Source organism: Diospyros lotus, chromosome 3, assembly GCF_014633365.1.
Source record: "Diospyros lotus cultivar Yz01 chromosome 3, ASM1463336v1, whole genome shotgun sequence".
Classification (NCBI taxonomy): Eukaryota; Viridiplantae; Streptophyta; class Magnoliopsida; order Ericales; family Ebenaceae; genus Diospyros; species Diospyros lotus.
Window position 1 is genome coordinate 8,892,767 of NC_068340.1, and position 26,676 is coordinate 8,919,442.

Consider the following 26,676-nt stretch of genomic DNA (forward strand, 5'->3'; position numbering starts at 1 on the left):
AGCTTGAGGGATGGTGTTGGAAGAAGTTGTAATCCATTAGGAGTCTTGGAAGATAATCTCACGGAAGAAGGTTTCTAGAATTTAAAGGTTATAGATTATCATATTAGCTGTAAATTGAGTTGTAATCTTTCCCTATTTTATAGGAGAATATCTAGGAGATAAGTTAGCTAATATTTAGGAGATAGATGGGCTGATATCTAGGAGATAAAGTTAACTATTTTTAGGACTCTTTGTGTATAAAGTTCCATTACCATTGAACTAATAGATTATGGTAGTTTTCATTCAAGTTTCTACCGAAATTCTTCAATACCATATTATTATCCTTAGATAAATTTAGCGGAAGTGAACATAAATGTTTACAACATCATCAATTTACAACATCTTGGCACCATGGCCTACACAAAATGAAATACAAGGGCACTAATGTAATTTAACAAAATAAAAATCTCCTCACAACATGCCCTTATCAAAACCACTAACAAGGATTTTTTAGTCTGGGATGTCTCTGTACACCTCTAAAGTTGGGCTCTAGCCCCACTAGACTCGCCTTTCACAATTTATTTACCTTTACTTGGAATGACATGAGAGTATAACAAAGTGAGCCACAAGGCTCAACAAATATATATATAAAGCATGGAGATATAGGATCAAAGGCATGGATAACCAAAATAGAGTAAACAACAGTTCTATGAAAAGGGTATCAGTAAAACATAACTCAAATAGTTAAAAGTTTTCCATTTACAATCATTTTCCATGACGTGATCATTATACATACCATGTATTCATTTTCATGCTCATGCACATGCATTAATAGTAAAGAATTACATGGCTCCCACGACCAATATATCCATACATGGTTACATACATCATGAAAATACATCAAAAAACAATTACAATTTGAGCCTCGCTTACCGGGTTGATGGCCACCTCACCTGTATCAAACACTCATAGGATATCCTTTTCTCACCTGCGGACAAAGCCGCGACGCAAAATAATAGGTGCACAAATATCTATCATGCCACACATAGGCATTTCAATGCAATTTATAACACCGCATAACATCACAAGTCTTGCCCATTTCATACACATGGACATATTGCTCTATTTCACCATTATTTTTAGATTAGGTAATCATCAAACGAATGTTGTAATTAATATATGAATTACAACCCATATCTCATTATGAATCACTTATAATTATTTTTCCACAATTCTGGACACTGAAAGTCGACTTCTCAAAACTGGAGAGTCAACTCTTGAAGGGGCGAAAGTTGACTCTAGAAGACAAGAAAGTCGACATTTGAAGTGGTGAGAGTTGACTCTTGGAACAATAAAAGTCGACTCTTGAAGATATGAAAGTCGATTCTTAAAGCACCACATCACAGCCTCCAAATTTTAGCAACCTCAAATTTGCCACGAATTCTTCCCCATTCATCTCCCAGCAAATTCCCAAACATGAGGATTTGACTTAATACCTGATGAAGATATTGCTGCTCAGTGTCTTGATGTTTATGTCTTGATGTTTAATTGTTCTGCTTTGTTGTTTAGCAGTAGTATTGTTGCTGTTTTTGTAAGTGGTTAGTTAGTTGTTTCTGTTTGACGCGTTTTAATATGTTGTATGAAAGCTGACAGTATATAAGTCATCTTTCCTCTTATGTTAAGTGAGCTATTATTCATTTGTTCCGTTTTTAATTGGAAGAGCACCTGAGGTATTTTTCTACCTTTGTTTTTCATTCTTTCCATTGTGAAGCTCTCGCTTCAATACCTTATTTCCGTTTGCTACTGTTACCGAAAGGGGGTGAGAGTTCGAGACCTCACACCCCAATTTCTTTGCCATACCTTCATCCAGAAAGCTATGGGTGCTTCTGCTATCAATGAGTACCATTAGTGGACATTGGTGAGCTCGCCCTTCTACCTTAATGATCTTGCTGTGTGCCAATCCTTTCAATGCATGTAAGGAGATTTCTCTTTGATCACCTTCATCCATCTCCAAGGTCTCATCCGTGAGTTCTTCCTCATCCTCCCCTTCTAGTAGTAGGATTTATCGTTTGCACATGTGTCCTGGAAAGTATCTATCCCCGCACCTATAACATAAGTTCGCTTGGCGTCTCTGTTCCATTAATCCTCCTCCATTCGTCGAATTAGGGGCTGCAGGAGGTAATGCTAGGACCCCCTTACCACTGTGCCCCATATCTCTTCCTTGAGTCCTGTTACCAGACTGCCATTCTCCAGAGATTACTCCCTTTACTTGAGTGCGTTGCCTCTTTAGCAATGCTTCGATCGTCATATTTTGCAACCTTGCAATCTCTGCGGCTAGCCTCACTGTCGTTGGTTGCATCATTTTTACCATGGGTCTCACTTCATCTCCCAAGCCACTAATAAAACTCGATACAAAATACTCTTCCGACAGATGGGGATTGTGTACCATCATTAAGGACCCTAGCTCCTCAAACTTGAGCTGGCAGGTCTGCACCGACCCCAGTTGTTTGAGCTTGTTGAATTCTTCAATTATATCTCGCATACCATCCTTGGAACCACGCATCACCCATATCATTCAGGTAGGAAGAGGCCAAGGTGACCTTTTGCCGTTCTTGTACCTGATACACAACGAACATACATTCGCACCTCCTTACCCACCATTTTGGGTTTTCCCCATCGAAGAGTGGAATCTCCAGTTTGGGTACCGGGAAGCTCGGCTGATAACGATTAACTTGAGCTCATGCTCTTCTCTCCCTTATATTATCGCTGGCTCCTTCCGCCTTAAATTCAAATTCCGACGTTCCTAATGGTCGGTTCTCTGTTCCTACTCCTTGAAGAATGGGTTTCGACCGCTCCCTCTGTGGAAAATCAACCGAAAGTCTTACCGGTTGCTGGGATGAGAACATCCGCATGATCTGGTGTATCTGTTCCATCACTTGCTCATGAAACCGAGCATTCTGTTCTCGATTCTCACCCCACCGCCTTTCCATGGCCTAATCAATCCGAGCATCCACCCCTGCTCCAATCGAGGATTCAAGCATTCCCATTCTTGTTTGCATCTCCGCCATTGTTGTAGCCACCTGCTGCATTTGGGACTCCATCTGTTTCATCCTCGTTCCTTCGACCATATTGATAACCTTCTCCTATTCTGCTCGCGCCCAAGGACACCGCTCTAATACCAAATGTCAGCTTCTGAAGACCTGACTGTTTGATTTGCTCGGTTGAGCGATTGAGAGTGTTAGCCGAGAAGAATTAGAAGGGAAGGGAAGCAGTGGGGATGGTCAAAATGAGAGAGAAGAACAAGAGAGAGAGAATAGAAAGTTCTGGGAATATTCATTCATGATCATTGGAGAGATGGTCAGCTGATGTATATAGCTAAGCCACTCGTCCCATGTGCGGTAACAGTTTGCCGTTGCTGGGAATGTACTACCCCATAATGCAGCAACAAACAATTTACAACTCCTTAATGCAAACTTTCTAATATACTACTTACTACCGTTAGTTTAACCCAATTACACTAGCACCCACTCCTTACCCACGACACATGACACATCAATATCCCATGTTGTGAATCTGAGGTCTTGGGGCCTGGTTCAGTTAAATGGGCTATCTTCCCTCGCCCCTTTAAGAAAGTTCTTACAAGTTGTGATCACTAAAGGTATTTTCTGCCATCTAGACAATAGGAATGATGCATTCTCGGTAGCTCACTGGTAGGAGGATTTCCAGTTGGTTGATCAAATGGGACAGCCTCTCCCGTTGCCATGGAAGGAGTGGTTTCAGAATTTCTGACATATTTGGAGAGATTAATGGCTGAACAAGAGTGCGAAAAGAAAATAATATTGTAGCAATGAAGGCACGCAGTGATTAAATCAAACCAAGAGGATAACGAGGGCAGATCACGATGGCTCTGATACCATGTGAGAATGGAATAATTTCATACATTTTCAGAAGACAATACATCCCTAGTTAATAGGGTTGAGAAATTACAACATAGTAAAGATTACAATGGTTAAAAAACTAGGAAACATTGTCTATACAAGATTTAGGAAAGTATCCTAAATTGATTTAGGAATTTCTAAAACCTAAAGTTTAGATCAGCTTCCAAACTTAGGATGGATAATTAGTCAACCTTCCTTATCCTTTCCTTCGTGAATCTACATCCTTCGGGAATCAACAAATTCAAATGCCGCCTAATAGTGTCAAGACAATGTTTATGACAATGGAAAATGTGGCCCCACGTATAAAAGTACAATGGTTTATTTGGCCCCTTTTTAAAGTACAATGGCATATACCAAAATGACTAATGTGGCCCCTAGTCTAAAGTTATAGTTGTCTATTTGGCCTTTTTAAAAGTACTACTACAGTGGCCAATTTAGCCACCGGGCCAAAGTATAGTGGCCAATTTGATGCTTCTCCTTCTATGTTATAATTAGGTTTGACCCTGTTGCAAATTTTCATCCTTTTTTATTATTAAAGTTAAAGTATGAGTAAGTAAGGGTGAAAATCATGAGAGGTTTTATGGTAATTGATCAAGTAAATGTATTGCTAAGTAACCTCTAGCTAGGGGAGTGGGAAAATTAAAAATTAATAGCAAGCATTTGCTTTTCTGTAAATTAATTTTCCCAGTTTTTATTTATTTAACATCCCCTGGCCAAATCTCTCTCTCTCTCTCTCTCATTTAATATTTTCCCTTTTTTTCTTTTTTCTTTGCTATTTTTGTGGTCAGAAATTTCATTTCTACCTACTATATAAAATACAGAAGGTCCATGATGAGAAATTATGGTTATTGAATTTTAATGTTTGATATTAGGATATAAGTGTAATATGAATTTTGGAATTCAGATTTTAGATTTAGATTTAAGTTTTTCATGACTTTTGTTTATTTTGTTAGGATAATTATCTTTTAGTTGGGATTTCATACTATAAATAGGCTTATGATGTGATAGATATTAGGCTTTTGATTGACATGGAGCTGTCTCTCTCTCAGGTCTCCTCTTCTTCAACTTCTTCTCTTGTTCTTTGTTTCTTCTGAAATTATTCTCTTCTTCTTCAATCTTTCATAAATTTCTGGCTGTTTGGCATCAAATTTGTATCAGAGCAAACATCAATCTAAACTTCCAACAATCCATCAAACTCTGATTTATATAAATTGATTCCAGGGAAGAGTATTTTATTACTACAATATTGTCTTTAAACGATATTGTTTACCCAGTCTATCTTTTTAACTAACTCAATCAATTCCAATTTGCATTATTATGCATTGTGAAGAATCAGAAAAGCTACAACTGAAATTATTGGAAAAGAAAAATTCATAAAGATAAATGTTCTATTACTAAATTAGGCCCATTTGAATTGATAATTTTTAAAACTTTTATAATTATATGTTTTTTCTTTTTAAACTAAATTAAGTTGATGAGTATTATTCATGAAATATCTTTTTTACATATTAAAAGATACACATACTTGCCCTTGCAAAAGAAATGTGACTTCATATCAAATAAAACGGATGCATATGAGCAAGCTATGATAGGACAACTATAAGATTATAATATTATCAGTTTTTCTTGTTAATTAGTCATTAATTTGTAATTATATTTTTCTTTGTTCTACTGCTATTAATTAAAAAAAATTGCATGTGTCACGCTCTACTGTTAGTAATCTTGGTGAAGTAGTTAGGAAGAACTTGCTGAGCAACCTTTTCTTTGTGCCCTTATCTCATATGTTGATATGTGTTGTGGACCCATTCCCTAACATTGTTTAGGGCAGTGTTCTAACACGATGTTTATTATCCTGCTATGCTCCTTATTCTTTGGTTTTCTTAGTTTATTATTTTGTTTCTTCATGTGCAAAAAATGGGTTTAGAAATTGGGTATCTGTAATACGAGTTGACATTTTACTGGGCCCATTCCCTGACAGTTTATAAGCTCTAGTAACTTGATATCCTTTTAGTGTGGGATGGGAACTTTTGGATGAAGAGTTGTGTAAACTCCTCGCCAGGGCAAGAATTATCTGTCAATGTGATACTGCTATTTGCAGGAACGTGTGAAGGAAAGGTCACTGTGCTCTAAAGAAGCTCCAGAATTCACACATACTGCACATCCCTTGGGGGTAATTCTTTCACCTTTATCATGCTGCATTTGCATGGATGATTGTTGTACCAGGCAAAATTTCCCATCCATTTTATAGCTATAGTGGCCTGTATATAAAGTTGGAGCATCTTTCTTTCCCTCCCCCTCAGGACTTCGGAAGTAAAAGTACACGAGTTGGAAGTGCAGTTTCCTTTAGTGATGATGATGATACCAATCAATTCTCTACTTCAAAGTCTGCAACTAGAGGCAGGAAAAGATCATCAATACCTTTCAGTTCCTCTCATGATCCACCAGAAGTTGCCAAGACATCTTCAAGAGGAAGAGGCAGGGGTAGAGGCAGAGGCTCTAGTAAGTTAAAGCAGACCACCCTTGATGCAGCTATTGGGATCCGCCACTCACAGAGGTGATTATGTTACTATCACATATAGTCATAGAATTGTTATTCGAGAAGCAGTTATCTTTATTGTTTTATTTTTATTTTTATTTTTTAATTTTCTATCATTGTCTTTAAACAATAATTGTTTGTACAATCTATCTTTTTAATTCCTAATAAACTCAGTCAAGTCCAATTTGCATTATGATGCAGGGTGAGGAATCAGGAAGCTACAATTGAAAATTATTGGAAAGGAAACATTCATAAAGATAAATGTTATATTACTAAATTAGGCCCATCTGAATTGGTTAATTTTTGAAAATTTTATAATTATATGTTTATTCTTTTTAAACTAAATTAAGTTGATACGAGTTAATCATGAAATATATTATTTAGATATTAAAAAATACACATAATTGCCCTTAAAAAGGAAATGTGACTTCATATGAAATAAAACTCATGTATATGGGCAAGCTATGATAGGGGAACTATAACATTATAATATTATAAGTTTTTTATGTATTTTTTGTTAATTAGTCATTAATGTGTAATTCTATTTTTCTTTGTTCTGCCTCTATTAATTAGAAAAATTTGCATGTGTCACACCTCTACTATTAGTAATATTGGTGAAGTAGTTAGGAAGAACTTGCTGAGCAACTTTTTCTTTGTGCCCTCATCTCATATGTTGATGTGTGTTGTGGGACCCATTCCCTAACATTGTTTGGGGCAGTGTTCTAACATGATGGTTTTTGTCCTGCTATGCTCCTTATTCTGTGGTCGTCTTAGTTTATTATTTTGTTTCTTCATTTGCAAAAAATGGGTTTAGAAATTGGGTAGGTGTAATACGAATTGACACTTTACTGGGCCCATTCCCTGACAGTTTATAAGCTCTAGTAACATGATATCATTTTAGTGTGGGATGAGAACTTTTGGATGAAGAGTTGTGTGAACTCCTCAACAATGCAAGAATTATCTGTCAATGTGATGCTATTTTCAGGAATGTGTGAAGGAAAGGTCACTGTGAAGGAACATGCTCATAAATTGAGAATAGACCTTTCTATTTGCATGTTAGATCCCTCTCATTGAATGCTTACGGCCAATTCATCTAGTAATTAAAACATTAGAAGGGGCAACTTATATCATTATAATGGATATTCCAATCAGCCCCTAAGGCATGGCTAGATGCTCCTTGCCAAGCAGGCCAATTTCGCGAGTCATAATTAATGGGTGGAGCAAATAACTCTAATTGGATTAGGTCTCCTATTCCTATTCCTATTCACGGTCAAATTGGGTTTTATCTGAAAGACTTTATCTCTATCATATTTGAATTTGAGGAGTTATCTAGCAAATTTATATCTTAACTTGCTAGATGTCATACTTCATGAACGTATAATTAGCATAATTATTACTGAACTGACCACCGGTTGGGCCATGAGTTGATACCAAGAAGGTCCAGTTTGGGAAAAGAGCAGAGATGTATAAAAACCAAACAAAATCAGTCAAAACCAGCTAGTTCTTTGCAAATCATTAAAACTGAAAAACCAGCCGATGTTGATTTTTATCCAAACTACTGAATAACCCACAATTTTTAAAGATCTATTTTCTTTATGGGTGTCAAATTAGTCTTTATAGCGGGAAAAAAAAACAATGAAAAAAAAAAAAAAAAAAGAGAGAAAAGATTGAAACAGCTTGACTTCTTTTCTCAAAATTCACAATCTCTGCTAAGTGCAAACTCTTTGCTTCAAAACCCCTGCTAAAGACCATTCCCATCCAACCATAGGTTTGCTTCCATCACCAGTAGCTTGTATCAAACTTTATATGCATTTATTGTTATGAGGAGATTGAACATCTTAGGTATCTTTTTGTGTTTTTAATTAGTTTGTAATTATGATATTTGAACATTTAATTAGTGATTCATGTTTCTTCCGGATTGGCTGGAATGAGACTGTATACAATCATTATGGCCTAACAAAAGTACTCTGAGAAGGTGTTCTCTCTCTCTCTCTCTCATTTTGGTTGTGCATGATGGCTTTAGTAACTGTTTAGTGTATGGTCCCCTGTAATAATATTTCATGGTTAAAGGGGATTGCAGCGAACGTCTAAGTAGTTTTTTTTTGGGTTCTTCCTTCTAATGTTGACTAAATATGGACGAGTGCTACATTTGCATATCTTTATTGATTGACCAGAAGAATGGCGATAAAAAAGGAAAACACAATAAGAATTCCCTTTATGATTAGCAAAACTAAAAGAATATTATGTTTGACATACCCGTGGACACATCTGTTGAGAGTAAAAATAATAATATAAAGATAAGTGAACTTTCTATCTATCAGCTTAAACTTTTAGATGAGATGGTGGTTCAAACAATATCCACTGTGAGTAAGATAAATTATCTAAACCTAACCGGAAGAAATAATAAACCAGAGAAAGGCAATCCAAAGGTTTTTGTTACTTGTTTGTTTGCCTGCGTTCATTTCTTTTGTCCTGGCGGTACAGAATTGACAAGTCACCTGCCTAAATTTGATACAGGATCATTGCAGTTGAGCAGATTAATTTGGTTTTTATTAGTATAAATTGAAATAGTTTGGTCATGTGAGAAGGAGACTAAGAGACGCTCCTGTGAGAAGAGTTGATGAAATGGAACAATTAGTCACAAAAAGAGGTAGAGATAGATCCAAGAAGACTTTGGGAGAGACATTAAAATTTGATATGAAATATATGGATCTAAATGAGGATATGACAAAAGACAGAAATACATGGAAGTCTAGAATTCATGTAGCCGACCCCATATAGTGGGATAAAGGCTGGATATGTTGTTGTAGTATAAATTGAAAATTGCGGTCATTTCTGGTGCTAGTGGTGGGCTATTTATTTATCTATGCAATAGAAGAAGCAAATTCTGTTGAAAATTCTAATTGGTTTACCATGTTTCCTTGGTGTTGATTTACTCATTTCACAAAGACTTTGCCTGAACTAGAATGATTTTGGAATGCACTAAAACTTGCTGTCTTTTAGCAATTATATGAAATTGTCTACACATCCTTTCCAGAGAGAGTTTCTTATCTAACTGTGTTATTTCAGATCTGCATCGGTGCAAAATATTGCTGATGATGAGGATAATGTGGATTCTGGTTCAAGTGATGAAGCAGGGAATAATGGAGTACATGAGGTTCATGCATTAGTTTATTCCAACTATACTTGCACCACTTGCATGCTGGTCCATGCACCCCTTTTGGCCCTTGCTAACAAAAAAAAAATGTTTGAGCAAGAGAAGAGAAAAGAAAATTTTGGAGAAATCTTGTCCTTGTAGTAATCAAATCATTTAAATTTTAAAAGCAGATAATTTATTCAAGACAAGCCAAGCCAACAATTAGCATACAGGAAGTAATTTCAATTTATTTTCTTGCTCTTACATTGCCAATTTGGTATCTTTTTTAAAAGGACAATTGCGAAAATCATCAAGGCAAAGGACGCAAAAGAGCTGCTCCAAGGGGAAGGGGTAGAAGTTCTATACCGGCTTCAAGCAGGGAAGAAAATCAGGTAACTCTTCATCTTCAGTCCATAAAATGCTTATGAGCAAAGATGATGAAGAAGATGATGATGACATGGAAAGGAGAGTGAACAAGTCTCAACCACAGGTAAGTGGTTCTTAAAGAATTATGTTTCCTCATTTAGCTTCTTGCGGAAGAATATGCTATGTTCTAAAAATGACTTGTATTATTGCCACTTTATGATTGAGGAGCCAAAAAAATAATTTCTTAATTCTGATCTGTCAATAGTGTTGGAACTTTTAGATTTTTTGTTCTCCTATTTTTACTCCATTAAACTGGATTCTGATATACTGGAATGGATTACAAAATTTAAAATTCAAATTCAAAACTAAACTTCAAAATATAACCAAAATACCAAATATCCTGCAAGAATCTCACATATATCTTAATACTAGAGATTTTTGCTGGAAATTCCAAGCATGTCTCTCAATATTTGAGACCTTGCTTTAGAAAGAGACTTGGTCAAAATATCAGCAACTTGTACCTCTAAATTGCCACGACCAAGCTTAATTTCATTATTCTTCTCAACTTCTCCTATACAATGGAACTTCACATTGATGAGCTTAGTTTTCCCATGCTGAACAGGGTTTTTAACAATTCCAATAGCTGATTTATTGTCATATCTAATCTCAATTGCCTCTTGTAGCTCCATTCCCAAATCCTCTAGGATTTTGTATTTTTGTCAGCAGTGAACTAAAACGCGGCCTAGGCGGTGCCGAGGCGCTAGGCGACCACTGGCCACCGCGATTATGGCCAAATCGGCCACCTTAGGCACCGGCCCGACTAATCAGTACCGGGCAGCTAGGCGGCCAAGGTGGACGCCTAGCTGCGTGAACCGCCTGGCCGATTATGGCCCAATCGGCCGTGTGAATCGCCTCGGCCGTTTGTTTCCCCTTACCCGTTACTCCTTCTCTCTTGTCGATTTCCCTTTCTCTCTCGCTCACACTGCCACCAACTGTCTATTGCAGAGTCGCCGTCGCCTCTATCAAATCTTGTTGTCGCCATTGCCTCTGCCACCGCTTGACAGGGACGGGAATAGCCTTCGGGCTTACCTGTGGTAGCACAATGAATAGGAGGCAGCGATGCGATCAAAAGAGGTAGGTGACCATCGCTGTGATCGAAGGAGGCAGGTTTGAGAGAGAGAGAGAGTGCTGAAATTTCGGGGGACGGGGGGTGGGGGAGTGAGAGAGAGAGAATATATTAAGAAAAAAATAAAAAAATTAAATTTTCTAGGCACCGTGTAGGTGCTAGGTGCCAGTCTGCCGCCCGACTAGCGCCTTTTAGAACACTGTTTGTCAGCCAAATAACTTGGTTGGTAGCAGCAGCTGCTGCTGCTACACATTCTGCCTCAGCAGTAGACTATGCTACAACCTCCTGTTTCTTTGAATTCCATGAAAATGCACCTGTCCCCAATGAAAAAACAAAACCTGATGTACTCTTCATATCCTTAACTGATCCAACCCAGTCACTATCTACAAATCCCTGCAAATTTCCATTTTCAGACTGCCTATACCAGATTCCGAGTTGAAATGTTCCTTTTAAATATCCAAGCACCCTCTTTGCTGCACCATAGTGAGTCTGACTAGGTCTTTGTAAAAATCTTGACAATAGACTAGCTAAATACATAAGATTAGGTCTTGTAGTTGTTAGGTACAGTAGGTTTCCAATCTAGCTTCTATATGTGGTTGCATCATCACCATCTTCTTTGGATAATTTCTTATTCAAAACCAGTGGCATTCGAGCTGGTTTACAGTCCTGCATTTTGAATTTCTTCAGAATTTCTTGAGAATATTTTTGTTGAGAGATAAATTCCATCCTTATGAATTTCAAATTCTGGGAGGTACTTCATGTCTCCAAGATTAATTGTCTCCAAATGATTCTTCATCTCAGCTTTAAACTTCTGCAATTCATCTGGGGTACTACCAGTTACAAGCGAATCATCAACATATAAAGATACAATCAGTACTCTGCCATCAGAAAATCTTTTCACATAAGATGCAGCATTATTCTCGCACCTTTTGAAGCCTTTGTTGCACAAATAAGAATTAATCTGTTGTACCCAAGCTCTATGAGCCTGTTTCAGTCCATACAAGGCCTTTTGAAGCTTGTAAAGTTCATCTCCACTGCCTTGAATACTCAGGTTGATCACCACAAATTTCCTCTTCTAGATGGCCGTTTAAAAGCGTTGACTTGACATCCAAATGATAGATTTCCCACATCATTTGAGCTGCAAGTGCAATTAAGATACTGATTTTATCCATTCTGGCCCACAGGAGCGAAAGTATCCTCATAGTCAATCCCTGGCTGCTGTGAATACCCTTGGACCACGAGTCTTGCTTTATACTTGTGAATAGAACCATCAGGAATTAATTTTATCCTGAATACCCTTGTAACACCAGGGGCTTGTTTGATTTCGAGTCTGCTAACTAGCTGCCAAGTATCATTTTTCTTTATCATTGCAATTTCTTCTTTCATAGCAGAATACCACTCTTCAACCTTGTTTGCGTCTGCATAGATGGTAGGTTCTACAATAGTCCCGTTATGCCTTCGATAAATCTCAGAAAGAGACTTGGTTCCTCACATTGGTGTATCTTCCATCAGATTCAAATTCCAAATCTGATTGATGAATAGAGTCAACATTTTCACCTTTCAAAATGAATGTGACGGGCTTTCTTTCTACTTGATGTGACTCCCAATTCTAATAAGCATCTTCATAAATTTGGATATCTCTGTTGGTGAACACTTTCCCAGTTTTGATATGGTAAACTGTGTAGCCTTTTTTACTGTGAGCTATATAGCCAACTATGATTCCTTTCTCATTCTTCGCAGATGATTTATGTCCACTCCACGCTTCTATCAGTGTCATGCCATGAACTGCTCTTGTTGGTAACCTGTTATGCAAGCATATTGTGGTATAAACAACTTCTTCCCAGAAGGCTTTTGGTAATTGCTTCTCAGAAATCATGCACCTAGCCATCTCAAGTACTGCCCCATTTTTTCTTTCAGAGAACCCATTCTGTTGTGGAGAATAGCTGATAGATAGTTGGTGCTCGACCCCTGGTCTTCGTAAAATTGGTTGAATTCTGATGAAGTCTATTCTTTTCCATTGTCTGACCTAAATGTCTTTAATTTGCAGCCACTTTGAGATTCAACCAACGACAAACTTCCCAAACACTGAAAACACTTGAGATTTTTGTTTGAGAAAATAAACCCAGGTCATCCAGGTGTAATCATCAATAAAAAGAATGAAATACCAATTACCACCATGTGAAGGAGCCCTCATTGGTCCACATGCATCACTGTGAATCAAATTCAAGCTTCTCGTTTGCTCTTCTTGCACCACTTTTAGGGAAAGATAATCTATGTTGTTTACCTAGCCATCTCACCATTTAATGGAAACCTTCGATCTTCCATAGGCACATTTGCAAGTTCAATTCCAGCAGGATCTATTACTCTACTGGGCTTGTTTTCAAACATCAAAGTAACCATTTTACATCATTTGACCCTCAGTCAGCAAGTTTTGATCCAAATCAGGTACTAATAAGACATCAGAAATAAATTTAATACCTGAAGCAATCTGAATAGCCACAGTGCATCTGCCAGTGACTGATACCTCTCTGTTGCCCATTTTAACAGACTTTTCAAGTGATACTAGTTTGGTAAACAAGTCTGTGTCCCTAGTCATACGTTGAGCACATGCAATGTCTAGAAACCATGGATCAGAATTAGAACTTTTCATCTGCATAACCATGAAAAAGCAATCTCCTCTTGAGCCTCATTTTCAGTAAAATTCGCTTGTTGAACCTGTTGTTGGTTCAGCTGCTTTCAGGCTACAATTTCTCTCAATATGGCCAACCCCTCTTCGTAATGTCTACATTTAGGTTTTCCCTTATACCAACAATCTTTTTTCTAGGTGGTTAGCCCTTTTGCAAATTCCACAAGGACAAAATTTACCTCCTTATCCAATTTCAGGCTGCTTACCTTTCTTGATTTATCACTTGTAGGTAGGGTCACAAATGAGCCAAGCTGTTTGCGAGCGGCTTGGTGTTCAGCTCAACAAAAGTGAGTTTGAATTCATTCGTTAAGGTAAACGAGTCGAGCTTGAACACAATAAAGCTCGACTCATTAAAGCTGACGAATATGTTCGATGAGAGACTCGTGAATAGTAGTAGGTTTGATTAGAGACTCGTAGACATACTTGATTAGAAGTTCGCAAATAACTCATGAACAAGCTCATTTATAAGTACATTAATACATTTATTTATACTTATATAAATATATTATTTAACATAAAATTATCAAACTTTAAAATATTATAATAATATAATTAAATTGAATATGTTTAAAATTATTATACGTATTAATTTAATCATTTAACATGATATAATATATGTATATATAATTAATGTGAACGATATTATGTTTATTGTACTTTGAAGTTATTATTAGTTGATTATCATGTTGAGGTTATATTTGTTGATTATCAGGTTTTGTTTAAGGTTATGTTTGTTGATTATATGCATATTAGATTATCAGGTTTTTAAAAAATAATTCTAACAAATTCAAGCTTGAGCCTGAACTAGTAGGCACTCGAGCTTGGCTTGTCAACCTTTTGATGAGCCGAGCCCGAGCCGAGCTTTAAGGCTTAGGCTCGAGCTGGAGCTCTAGCCTAGAAATTGGCTCACCGAGTTGAGGCTCAACTTAGTTTGATTGTGACCCTTCCTGTTGGCATCTTACCATCTCTAAGAAGATGATGGTTTTGGTTTTAGCCTTGCTTGGAATGCAGCTTCGTTTTCTTCCACAGTCCTAGGTTTATGTAGGCTCATGGGATTGCAAAGATCTAATAAGCTTACTGAGCATCAGAGTATTGAGATCTTTTCTCTCCTCCAAAGCTGAAACTTTTGCTTCAAATCTCTCTGGCAAACTGATAAGAACCTTTTCATTCTTATCTTCAAGTTCTTCACCATGCATCTTCATTTGGTTAACAATTGAGTAAGTTCGGTGACTTAGTCAATTACCTTTTCATTTTCCTTCATCTTCAGCATATCAAACTCTCTCTTCACATTGAGTAGTTTGATTGTTCATATTCTCTTTGAACCTTCAAACTCATCAAGTACATCCCAAGCCTCCTTCACTGTTGTAGCAGCGGGTATTCTTGGAAAAATGGCACCTAAGACTATACTTGAAGGAAAGATAATGCTTTGTAATTTCTTGATGACAAATCCTTCTGTTGCCCAATTTGCTGCAGAGTAGGATACTCTACTTCCTCCAATTCATAATCTCTCAACCATTTTCCACAGATCATAGGCCAGGAAAATAAAAAAATTCATTTTAACTGATCAAAAATGGTAATTTTCTTCTGTAAACACAGGTGGTGTAGGCAAGGCTGCACTATTTCAAGCCATAGGAGAAACTCTTTGGTTTTACCTCTCCTTTTGTTTTTTCACAATGCTCTGTTACAATTTGTTGGAATTTTCAGATTCTCTCTTATTTACTGCAGAACAAGAAACTGCTTGTATAGTTGTACAAAACTGATTTCTTACTTCTACTCCATCAAACCAGATTCTGATATACTGGAATGGGTTAGAAATTTAAAATTCAAATTCAGAACTCAAATTCAAAATATAACCAAATACCAAATATCTTGCAAGAATCTCACATATCTCAACAAATAGTAATACCCGAGTTTTTAACTGGGTAGTGTTTTGGACTTCTTCTCAAACTGAGGCAGTTTATACTTTCTGAAGGCAACACTTCCATTTCAAATTTTTGTTAGCTGCAATTTAATGTGAATTTATTGTTGTACTGTAACTTAGACCTTAAGTCATGGCCAATAACCACTTCACCAAAACCAATGGGAAAGGAAAGAAAATAGAGAAGTTATCGTTGGTCATTTTTTCATGAAGAATTGAAGTTGCAGTTGCCTAAAGTGACTTGAAAGGGGTTCGCAGAATAAATTTAGAACCTGGTTACATTTGGGGAGTAAACTGTTAAAAGTTCTGAAATTGCACGTGTACATTCAAAAACTTCACTTAGATATTGCCATGACATTACATTTAGCTTAAGATGGTTTCATTTTTTTTTTTTTTTGGTGGGGGGTATAAAATCTGGGATAACACTTCTCTGAGATTATGATACGCATTGCACAATATGCATTTACCCATATCAAGAATAAACTATGGATTCTTTCTTCCCTTTTAGTTTACAATTTTTTTTTTTCTTTCATCTAGTTTGAATTAGGGAAGATCATTTCCAAAATGCCCTTTACATTCATTTATAGAAGCTGATTTTTGTAACTTGTAAATCATTCAATTTTCATTTAAAGAGAAACACACATCTAGTATCACACCCCTGCTTTACAGGTTATGTAACTGGCCATGAATCCTAAACCAAGACTTAAAGTTCATGTAGACTAAATATCCTTCCATATTATCCCAAAAATGACTAAAAATTAAACAAACCCAAACTAAGTCCACTGGTAATCCCCCAATCCAATGTTAGGACCCTAAGGTTTATAGTAGCTTGCACCTTACAGTAGGGTTGGGTGTAGCATATTATTTCTCAGTAGTAGTTAGTTATTTTACTACCTGTATTTTCTGTTTTGCCTTTGTAATAGAATCCTAGCATAGGAGAAGTATTTTCTGTTTTGCCTTTGTAATAGAATCCTAGCATAGGAGAAGTAGCTATATGTAGCTACTAGGGCTGTTGTAGAGGGGTCATTGAGAAATATCAATTGAATCTTTTGATTTCCCCTCTCCAAACTCTCTCTCCCTTTCGGATCTGTCTCTTTCTCTCCCTTAGCTTCTCTCCTTCTCTTTCTCCCTACCCTAATTCTCTCAGTCAGCAGACAAGTCACTTGCCAGGATCCTACTCAAACCCTAGGCAAACCCTAGGTACATGACATCCAAGTCCACATCAGCCTCACTAATCCTACTCACTTGAAAATATGTTAAGAGAGTGATGAGTTTAAAGTTCAATGAAGGTTACCCTATATAATGGATCGATACAACAACATATCCAGCCTTTATCCCACTATGTGAAGTCGGCTACATGAATTCTAGACTTCTGTGGGTTACGCCCCAACAGATAGTTTGTATAGAATTCATATTTGGATCCGACTAGGTTTTACGCTGGCTGTCGGCTAGTTAACACAACCCTCTTTTATCCGGGTTTGAGACCGACAGTGGATAACATCCCCTAATAGAGTAATGATGAAATGAAGTTTCAACACCATTTTCATATGGAGAAGTTTCATAAGATGGTGGTGAATGAAGATAATTGATATAGTTGTGTTCCATCACTTAGTTGACATGACGAAATCAACAAGTACAATATGGAAACACAACCATAATAAAGTTTTTGATACATATAATAAAGAAAATTTCAGTTTCAAAGTTTCACCAAGATTTCTCATGCAAAAACATATATCAACAAAAGAATCAACTCATGTAGTATCGCATGGCATATCCATTCAATTTCCATAATGTAAATAAATCATCATCTCAATAAATATTTCCATGGCAATACAGCCCAAATTCATTGTTGCAAGAGGGGTTCTCCTAGTACTCTTCCTGGATCTAGTCAATAACTAGCTAGTTCCCCTATCTTTCTGGAGTCCAACTGTATAAGGTAACCCATTACTCTTCCCGGATCTAGACAATACCCCTTTCTTCCTGGATTCCATCAACATGCAAAGTAATCCAATACTCTTCTTGAGTCTAGTCAATACCCCTTTCTTCCTGAAGTTTACCAACGTATCATGGTTCACAACATAGGATTTCCATATGCTAGAATCACAATATTCTCTTCATACTTTTCAAAGTAATTTCACAATTCTACATTCTCAATTTAATTTCAAATCAACAATTCAAATATATATCAAGTAACAAAATTGAGAATTTATATCACGTTAAAATAGTTTTCCAGACATAACCACTTACCAAACCCCTTTGTAGAGAAAATCCACAAATATCCAGCCACTGTACTTCTCATTGCTAAAGTTTTGATGATTTAATCCTCCTAAGTTTGGATTTATAAGTTTCTTAGGGTCCATCCAATTCCTCTTTGGTTTCGCATTGAATTTCCCCTGTTATTTCTAATTTTTCAATTAACCATAATCCTTATCAAATCCTAACTAGCTAATACGTTACATCTTTAATCTCAATCCTTCTTGAACTATGATAACCCCTTATCTCAATCTCCATTTAGAATATGAACTCAATTCCAATTTCTATGAAACTAACCATTCTATTCTAAAATGGTTTTAGAAATCCAATTTCCTCTTGCATTTATCTCTTTCTAAAAATTCAGGTGTTACATCTAGACAGCATGTGTTCAAGAAAAAAATTCTCGATCTCCTATGCCTTTAACTCAGACATGAAGAAGCCTCCTTTCTTTCAAATACTTTTGTTAACCATTGAACAACAATAGACTTTATCTTGACATGATGAATAGTGATGCTCAACTGTTAGGTGTAGTCCTCCCCATAGCCTTCGAGGATATTAAAGTAAGAGAATATTTTATTCTTGTTATTATAACGTAGAAGGTATACAATGGGTGTAGGGTCTTAGACTAATCTAAAAAGATAATGAACAATTAAAGAAAGATTACAAAGAATATATAGAAGATTTATAAAATATTCTAGTAATATTGTCAAGATATTCAAACAAAGGAGACCATATTGTCTAAAACAATAATCTTCCCAAAGCATTCTAGCAAAGGTTAAAGGAGCCAAGAAAACCAGTTGGTTCTTTGAAACTTTTATAAAGGGATCAAGAAAATGAGTCACACTATGGAATTTTGCAAGAGGGTAATTGAGCAAAGGTTAAAGGAGAGAAACTAAGGCTACGTTCTCTTTGTTATTTTTAAGTCATTTTTAGTTTTTGATTTTCTAAAATAATGAAAACGCGTTCTCTTTATTGCTTTTAAAAATGCATTTTTGAAAACAAAAAAAAAAAAATTGTAAAGAAAACTCAAAACAACAAAAAGTTATTTTGAGTGTTTTCATCCAAAACAAACTCTAAACTCAAAACACATTTATTTATTTATTCATATTTTATTATTGTAATGGGAAAAAATATTACAAAATTCATTAACTTTAAAATGTATATATTTTTTAATAATATATTAACATTAAATATTTCTAATTTACTAAATAATCAAATTTATTGAATAAAATATTATTAAAAAATTATTTTCAAAATTTCAAAAAGAACATGTTTTCAAATTTTTTGTTTTGAGAAATAGTTTTTCAAAATAACAAAGAGAACGCGTTTCTAAAAACAGACTACCAAAATAGAAAACTGAAAATGAATTCAAAACTCAAAATTGAAAATTGAAAAGTAAAGAGAACGCAACCTAAACTCTTTGAAAACCAGTTGGTTCTATGTCTAATAGCTACATAATGAAAGCTATCTATTTAGTGAGACCCCTAAAGGAAAGGTTCAAATATAAACAAAAGGATTTACGTATACTATTTATAGTCTTGAAAAAAAAAAACTATAATAGAGACTAAGAGAAGTATTGTGGAAGTTACTGGACAGGAAAGGAGCTTGGATTGCTCACAGTAAGGTTACTGAGGACATGCATCGTCAAAGTAAAAACTTGTATTAGGACTTATTGTGGAGATATTAAGGCTTTCCTAGTTACAATTAGATTACATCAGGGACCTGCATTGAGCCTTCTTTACTTGGCATGATGGATGAACTCAAAAAGCACCTTGAAGAAGAATTTCTTTGGTATATGTTATTTGTAGACAATATTGTCTTGATAAAGGAGACAAAAGAAGAAATAAATAATAAATTTAAATTATGGGGAAACACCTTACAATCCAAAAAGTTTAAATTATTTGTCAAGAACTGAGTATGTGAAATGTAAAGTCTTTAAAAATAGAAGTGGGTTAATTTATTATAAAACTTGGGGATCTAGTTAGAGATCAATTTTGAAAACCTTGAATCAACTGTTTAAAAGAATGGGACATTATGGAGGATGAAACTCATAATATCAAGTTTGGATTGTTAAAGTGAAGAAATGCATCCAGTATTTTATGCAATCATAAAATCCTTTGAAAGCTAAAAAGAAATATCAAATGGCTATAGGACCATCCTTGTATGGTTTAGACTGTTAGGTAGTTAAGTGTCAATGTGTGCAAAACATGAATGTAATTGAGATGAAAATCTTATGGTAAGTGTGTAGCTTTACAAGAAAAGACAAGAATAAAAGAGATCATATATAATCAAGTTGGAATGGAGCCTATTGAAGATAAGATGAAAGAGTATTGATCAAGATAATTTGGAGATATGAAAAGAAAACTGATAAAAGCAACTGTGTAATGGATTCTTTAAAATAAAAATTGTAGTAAAAGAGATAAAGGAAGACCAAAAAAAAACTTGGTGGGGATAAGAAACCCTTTTAGACATGGCATGAGGTATACTCATCTTCCATGGATAGACAGTGGGATGTCTAGACTTAGATAGCTATCCCGCCTAGTTAGATCAAGTCTTTTAATTGATGTTTTTTTGTTTTCTTTTGAGATCTTAGACTTGTTACTTTTAACATATTGTCACTTTTAAGAGATGCAATGGTTTGTGCCATTATTTAAATGATATGCAAGTAACATGTTTATCAGATTCAGAAAATATTGCCCGAAAGGAGGGAGAGTCCTAAAATTAGTGAATTAGATATGGCCAGAACTTTTTTGTGGAACACTAATAAAAAATTCTCATGCCATCTTGTGTCATAAATAAAAAATTCTCATGCCATCAACACTTTCAAACCAAAAACCTAGACAGACTCCGATATTTCTTGGGTATTGAAGTTGTACAATCAAGAGATGGTATCTCAATCTCCCAAAGTATACACTTGACATCTTAGAAAAAACTAGTATGGTGAACTACAAACCAATTGACACTCCAATAGACCCAAATATCAAACTCTTGCCAGGAGAGGGGGAGCTCTTTTTAGATCCTAGAAGTATCGAAGACTAGTAGGCAAGTTGAACTATCTTACAATCACTTGTTCTAACATTGTTTTTGCTGCGAGTGTAGTTAGTTAGTTTCTTAGTTCTTCATGTGATTCTCACTGGGATGTTACTCAGATTTTGAGATACATCAAAAGAGCACCAAATAAAGGACTACTCTATGAGGATAAGAGATATACAAATATTTGTTATTATGTAAATGCAGATTGGGTAGGATCTCTGTCTGATCGTAGGTCAATCTTTGGGTATTATGTTTTCGTGAGAGGAAATCTAGTTTTTTGGAAAAGTAAGAAACAAAATGTAGTGTTAGATTCAGTGCAGAGGCAGAGTATTGGGTTATGACTAATGCAACTTGTGAGCTCGTCTAGTTTAAGTAACTCTTGCAGAAGGGAGAGTCTTAAAATTAGTGAATTAGATATGGGCAAAACATTTTTGTGGAACACTAATAAAGAAATTCTCATGCCATCTTTTGTCATGAATAGTGAACAATGATACACAACATTCGCCATAACATACTTAGTTTTAGGAAAATAATAGTACCACCTTAAGAACAATAAAAGGGAAGGGAGACCAAAATTCACTTGGATATGGATAATAGTATGTATATAAAAATATGATACATAGTGCTTTAATCGAGTTGACAATTTTGTTATCTCTTGTCAATTTTTATGTAATGGGCTTAATGTATTTTTAAGACAAACAATATAATGACTTTATAAAAGATAAGATTATAGACACAGAAGATTGGTGAGTTCGAATTCACATAACAAATCCTACCTAATAAGAGTAAGGCGTGGTTTCGGTGGTGGTGGTGCAATAATATTCTTAATGCATTTTCCACAGCCCTCTAATCATGTGGCAGGACATGGAACATCAACACCTTCGAGTGCATTATCACTATCGTGTCAAAAGAAAGATGTTTGTCGCTGTTGGCACATGACTTATTAAGTACCAAAGAAATTCATTGATCACTTGTCATGTTGCCATCCCAGTATTGTGTAAAAGCTCTTGTTTGGATTTTGTTCTAATCAAATGGGATTGTTGACATTGATGTTAAACGATTTATAGTTGAGCCTAGTGACTACTCTGTGTAGGTAACAAGAAATTATGGTGCCCTATGGAGGTAGCTACCATGGAGGCACTTTTTTTTGCACCCGTACCAGCCCACATCATTTGTATATGTATTACTCTTTCAGGATATCGTGTTATCTTGTTATCTAAGCAACAAGATGTTTGGCAGCTTTGTTTATATAGTCTCAAAATTATTTTTTTTTGGTGGGTTGGTGGCATCTGTAGCAGCAACTTAATGACCCAACTCACATTTTTCCCTTTTGTTGATCCTGTTTTCAAATATTTGTAACTGTTGGTAACGTGCCTTAGTGCTTCAGTTAGGGAGTTGCTAAATAATAGATCAACAGACCAAGTCTTTAGAGAATATTTTATGTTTTGATTATGGCTTAATATTAGGAAGTTGTTTTTGATTTCAACTTATATTTTTGCTATATAAATTGAAGTTTATGATTGAATAAAACATTGAATGACTTTTGCATTTGAAGACCCTCTCGTTGCTTTGCTATTTTGCTCTTTGTTTCTGTCAAAAACTTTCAACATGGTATCAGAGCCCTTCTTCTTGAGGGACCTGTGACATTGAGTGAGCTAAAATACAACCCAAAACAAGAAGAGTGAGTGATGGAGGAGAAGCTGGTAGAAAGGTTGGATGAAGATGATTAAGAAGATGAAGAGACACGTAAGAAAGCAAAAATAGATACACCTCAGAAGACAGATGGTAAGAAGGGCGGTGGTGGACGCACAACAACTCTCCACCCTGCAAAGCAGGTGGCAAAAACTCCAACAAACAGCAACAAGGCCAAAGAACAGAGCCCCAAGTTTGATGGAAAAGTTTTATGCAAAAAAATCAACAACAAAATGAAGCCAAAGCAGTAATGAATAGCCAATCGGAGGAGGAGGAGTTATTTTAACTCTAGTCAAAATCATATCCATACTTAATGCCCAAAAAATGCCTATGCCCCATAACCATACCTATGTCTCATAACCATAAACCATGAAATACCCATATGCCTATATCTAAGACATGCAAAAATTAAAATTTGCATTTGCAGCAACTAAGGCAAGGAGGAGCTGTTGGTAACGTGCCTTAGTGCTTCAGTTAGGGAGTTGCTAAATAATAGATCAACAGACCAAGTCTTTAGAGAATATTTTCTGTTTTGATTATAGCTTAATATTAGGAAGTTGTTTTTGATTTCAACTTATATTTTTGCTGTATAAATTGAAGTTTATGATTGAATAAAACATTGAATGACTTTTGCATTTGAAGACCCTCTCGTTGCTTTGCTATTTTGCTCTTTGTTTCTGTCAAAAACTTTCAACAGTAACCATGTTACTTTAAAGGGTGAACTTGACAATCTTAACCGTTAAAACTGATTTGTTATTGAGCACTAGGACTATCTAATTATATGTTGCAGGAGGTGATTAGTTGTAAAATTCATAGCATGGCTTTGTTATGTTCTCATGTTTTCTCTAATTTGAATGTTGGTTTGTGGTATCCCTCAACGACTTGAGTGGCTGTTTAGATTGATGAAATAGGACAACTGTCCCACCGTGGGTTTGGGTTGTTGCCACCGACAAGTGGCTGAAGAAGGAAGCTCGAGGAACATTGTGGCAAGCCAAAGTTAAGAGGATTGCTCTTACCTGCACTATTTACTATCTTTGGAGCACTAGGAATAGGAAGATTTTTGAAGGCCATAGGCCTTGTGTGGATACGGTCATTCGTAGGATCAAAACACAAGTATACAGAGTCATTTTCTTTGTATTCTCATGTTTTGATTCATTTTGAGGCCCTCGCTTTGAGTCATTGATTGTATTCCTTTCATTTCTTTGCCTAGGTATGCCCAATGTACTTGTAATGCCCTTAATTTTTACATAGCTAATATTTATATTTTTTCTCGGGGACGTGATGCTGGCACGACTACCAACAACTCATGGCGACCTCTTCCTTTGAAACTCTAACCGAGGAATTCAAGGGAAAGCGTCAGAATAATTGGCACCTGCCATAGTCGTAATTAAAATACAACTAACATACTTACTCCTGAAAACAAAGCTTTGCTATTGCCTCATCAATCCACTTAACTCATTTTTAAGCATACATTGAGGTCAGTTACATTAAACAATGTTGAATCTAACATGTTATCCTATTACAACATCTGCAATAAGAAGAAACCACCAGGACCTTATGGTTGGGACTGCTATGTACGTGTCTAACCGTTGCCTCGAGCACTGCTTACCTTGCCCTTGCATGGTACCCTGGTCTTACTTGGAATGACGTAAGCGAAATGTGAGCCGCAAGGCTCGCAAGTATAATAATATGAAGGCAACAGGTTACGAATGGAACTTTCCTCATATCACATGCAATTCATGTCAATGCAATAACATACTATGTCATGATTCACACGTGTCTTAGCTCTATATGCATAAACATAAAGTAAACTACACATAGAGGGTCATTGGGGCCCACATAAGATACACATGCTGGTGCCTAAGTTCTACATACAAACCTGTGAGCAGCCCAATATAGACTATCATATCATCATTCCTGACTTGCCTTTTCTTGACTTTGGTAGACTTTTCCTAACATTCATAATATGTTTTTCCTGTCATATACATAACATATCACCACAATTGGCCTCTCCTATCATTCATAACATGTTGTCGTGGACCAGTTCCACGATCTTACGCCATGGGTCTCACCCACCTCTCATAGCCACTCTTCCTCACCATGCAATGCAACACATTAAAAATGCAATGGCATCTGCAGCATAAACGTGATGTCAAGATCCCCATAAACCAAACATCAGGCCATGCTACATCCACATAAAAATACACACATGTGAAATGCTTTAAATGCATATGCTTACCTAAGGTACCCAAACTAGCTCTTAGGCCAACCGGGTTATGCCAATGCTCACACACCCCATTACACACAAAGTATGTCCCCTCAATGAATGCAATCCAAACCTCATGCATCACACAATATCATAATATGCACAAATCAAGGTGAAAATCTAGTAGTACTAGCTCTTCTAACCCGTCTCTCGTTTATCATAACAGCTGATAACTGGCTCCCACACATCCAGCCACCGACTGCCACGACCCACGGTCAATAGTCAGTGGCTTTGTACCCCCATACCTTTTAATACCCACAATTAAGATTTACTTATATTCTTTAAACTTAGCATTTCATGAGCTTTCCCTAGACTCCCCATACACCTCACCCATTAAGACTCTTAATATAATCATCCATTTTGCAAGAAGACATAATTCCTCGTGTATTCTGAACCTAGCAGCAACGCATCATCCCTTAAAAATTTGAGGGCGGTTCAAAACCCTCATTTAGAGTACGGACATAACTCAATTGGAAGTTATGTTATAGGCCAAATAAATAAAAACCAGACTAAACCGTTCAGATCGAAGAAAATAATACGAAAAAGACTCGCAACGGGAACTTACAAGTAATCGAAAGAGCGAATAACTTAAGACAGGGTTAAGAGCTTGAGTAAGGATCAAAAACATAAGAAAATGGTTAGGAGCTTGTATAAAGAAATAAAGAAGTGGAAGCTTGCATAAAGGAAATAAAGGAGTAGAAGATTGCCTGTTTAATGGCGGATTCGACGATTTTTCTGCAAGAAACACCAGTTTTTGTAAATCAAACATTAAATATTTTTATATAGAATTGTAAATAATTAAAAGAGGAGTTACTATGTAAAATTTCAGGCAAAAATGGCTCTTCACGTGCCTTGGGAAGGTGGCCCACACGCTTTCACGCGCCGTCCTTGTTCTTTGACCAGCTTGCGCAGTTTTCGTATTTCAACCATAACTCTCATTTTAGCTTCAATTCAACCCTTTTTTTTTTTCCACACACTATTCTTTCATCCCTCTACAAGAATGTCAGATTATCGAAACTTATCTTGCTATTTTTTTGGCTAGTTTGGCACGAACTTCAGCGAAGCTTCAATTTTCCTAGCAAAGCCCGTTTCTCCCTCGTTTCTTCACCAATTCCGCACCTTCTTTTTTGCAGATCTTTGCTTTCTTTCCCAAGAACACACTCGTCACTTTCTACTCTATCAATCCCACCAAAATTTCCCCAAAGTTTCCGCTTGAATTCTTGAATGCTCAATTCTACAACCCAAAGTCGCATTTTATAAACACCTTCGGCCAATCATATTTCACCACATATCTTGCCACCTAAGCACCCTCATCATGACTTACAATTACCTTCTAAATTGTGGCTAACCACTTTGTGCCACTTGTTCTCTCATCATGACTCATAATTACCTTTCAAATTGTGGTTAATCACTTTGTGTCACTTGTCTTGTCATTACGAGGCTCCATGATGACCTTCATGTGTGGCCAAATCGCCTTGCGCCACATGTCCCAAAGTTGGATTTAAATTGGATTTGGAATCAAAAGCAACATTTAAATAGTTTTTGAAATCCAAATCTATATTTAACAAGAGTTTGAAATCCATAACATTTAGGTCCCTAGGCTATTCTTGAATTCCACCAATTTCCAGATGTTTTAATAAATTACACTTGTTATCGAATTTCTTTTTCAAAAATTGCACTTCTACCCAAGCTTTAAAATTACAATTTTGCCCCTGAATAATTCTATTTCCTTGAATATGGAAAATCT

At 36.1% G+C, this 26,676-nt stretch overlaps 1 protein-coding gene across 1 annotated transcript in view; it reads left to right on the forward strand.

Annotated features, from left to right (window-relative positions):
• LOC127797019 (double-strand break repair protein MRE11-like) overlaps positions 1–25,888 on the forward strand; it is a 53,111-nt gene extending 27,223 nt beyond the window's left edge. Inside the window, 6 exon segments of the mRNA XM_052329461.1 lie at positions 6,016–6,087; positions 6,218–6,471; positions 9,523–9,610; positions 9,883–9,957; positions 9,960–16,626; positions 16,676–25,888. Coding sequence (XP_052185421.1) covers positions 6,016–6,087; positions 6,218–6,471; positions 9,523–9,610; positions 9,883–9,957; positions 9,960–10,094 — 624 coding nt within the window. The 3' untranslated portion in view covers positions 10,095–16,626; positions 16,676–25,888.
• Positions 25,889–26,676: the final 788 nt, after the last annotated feature.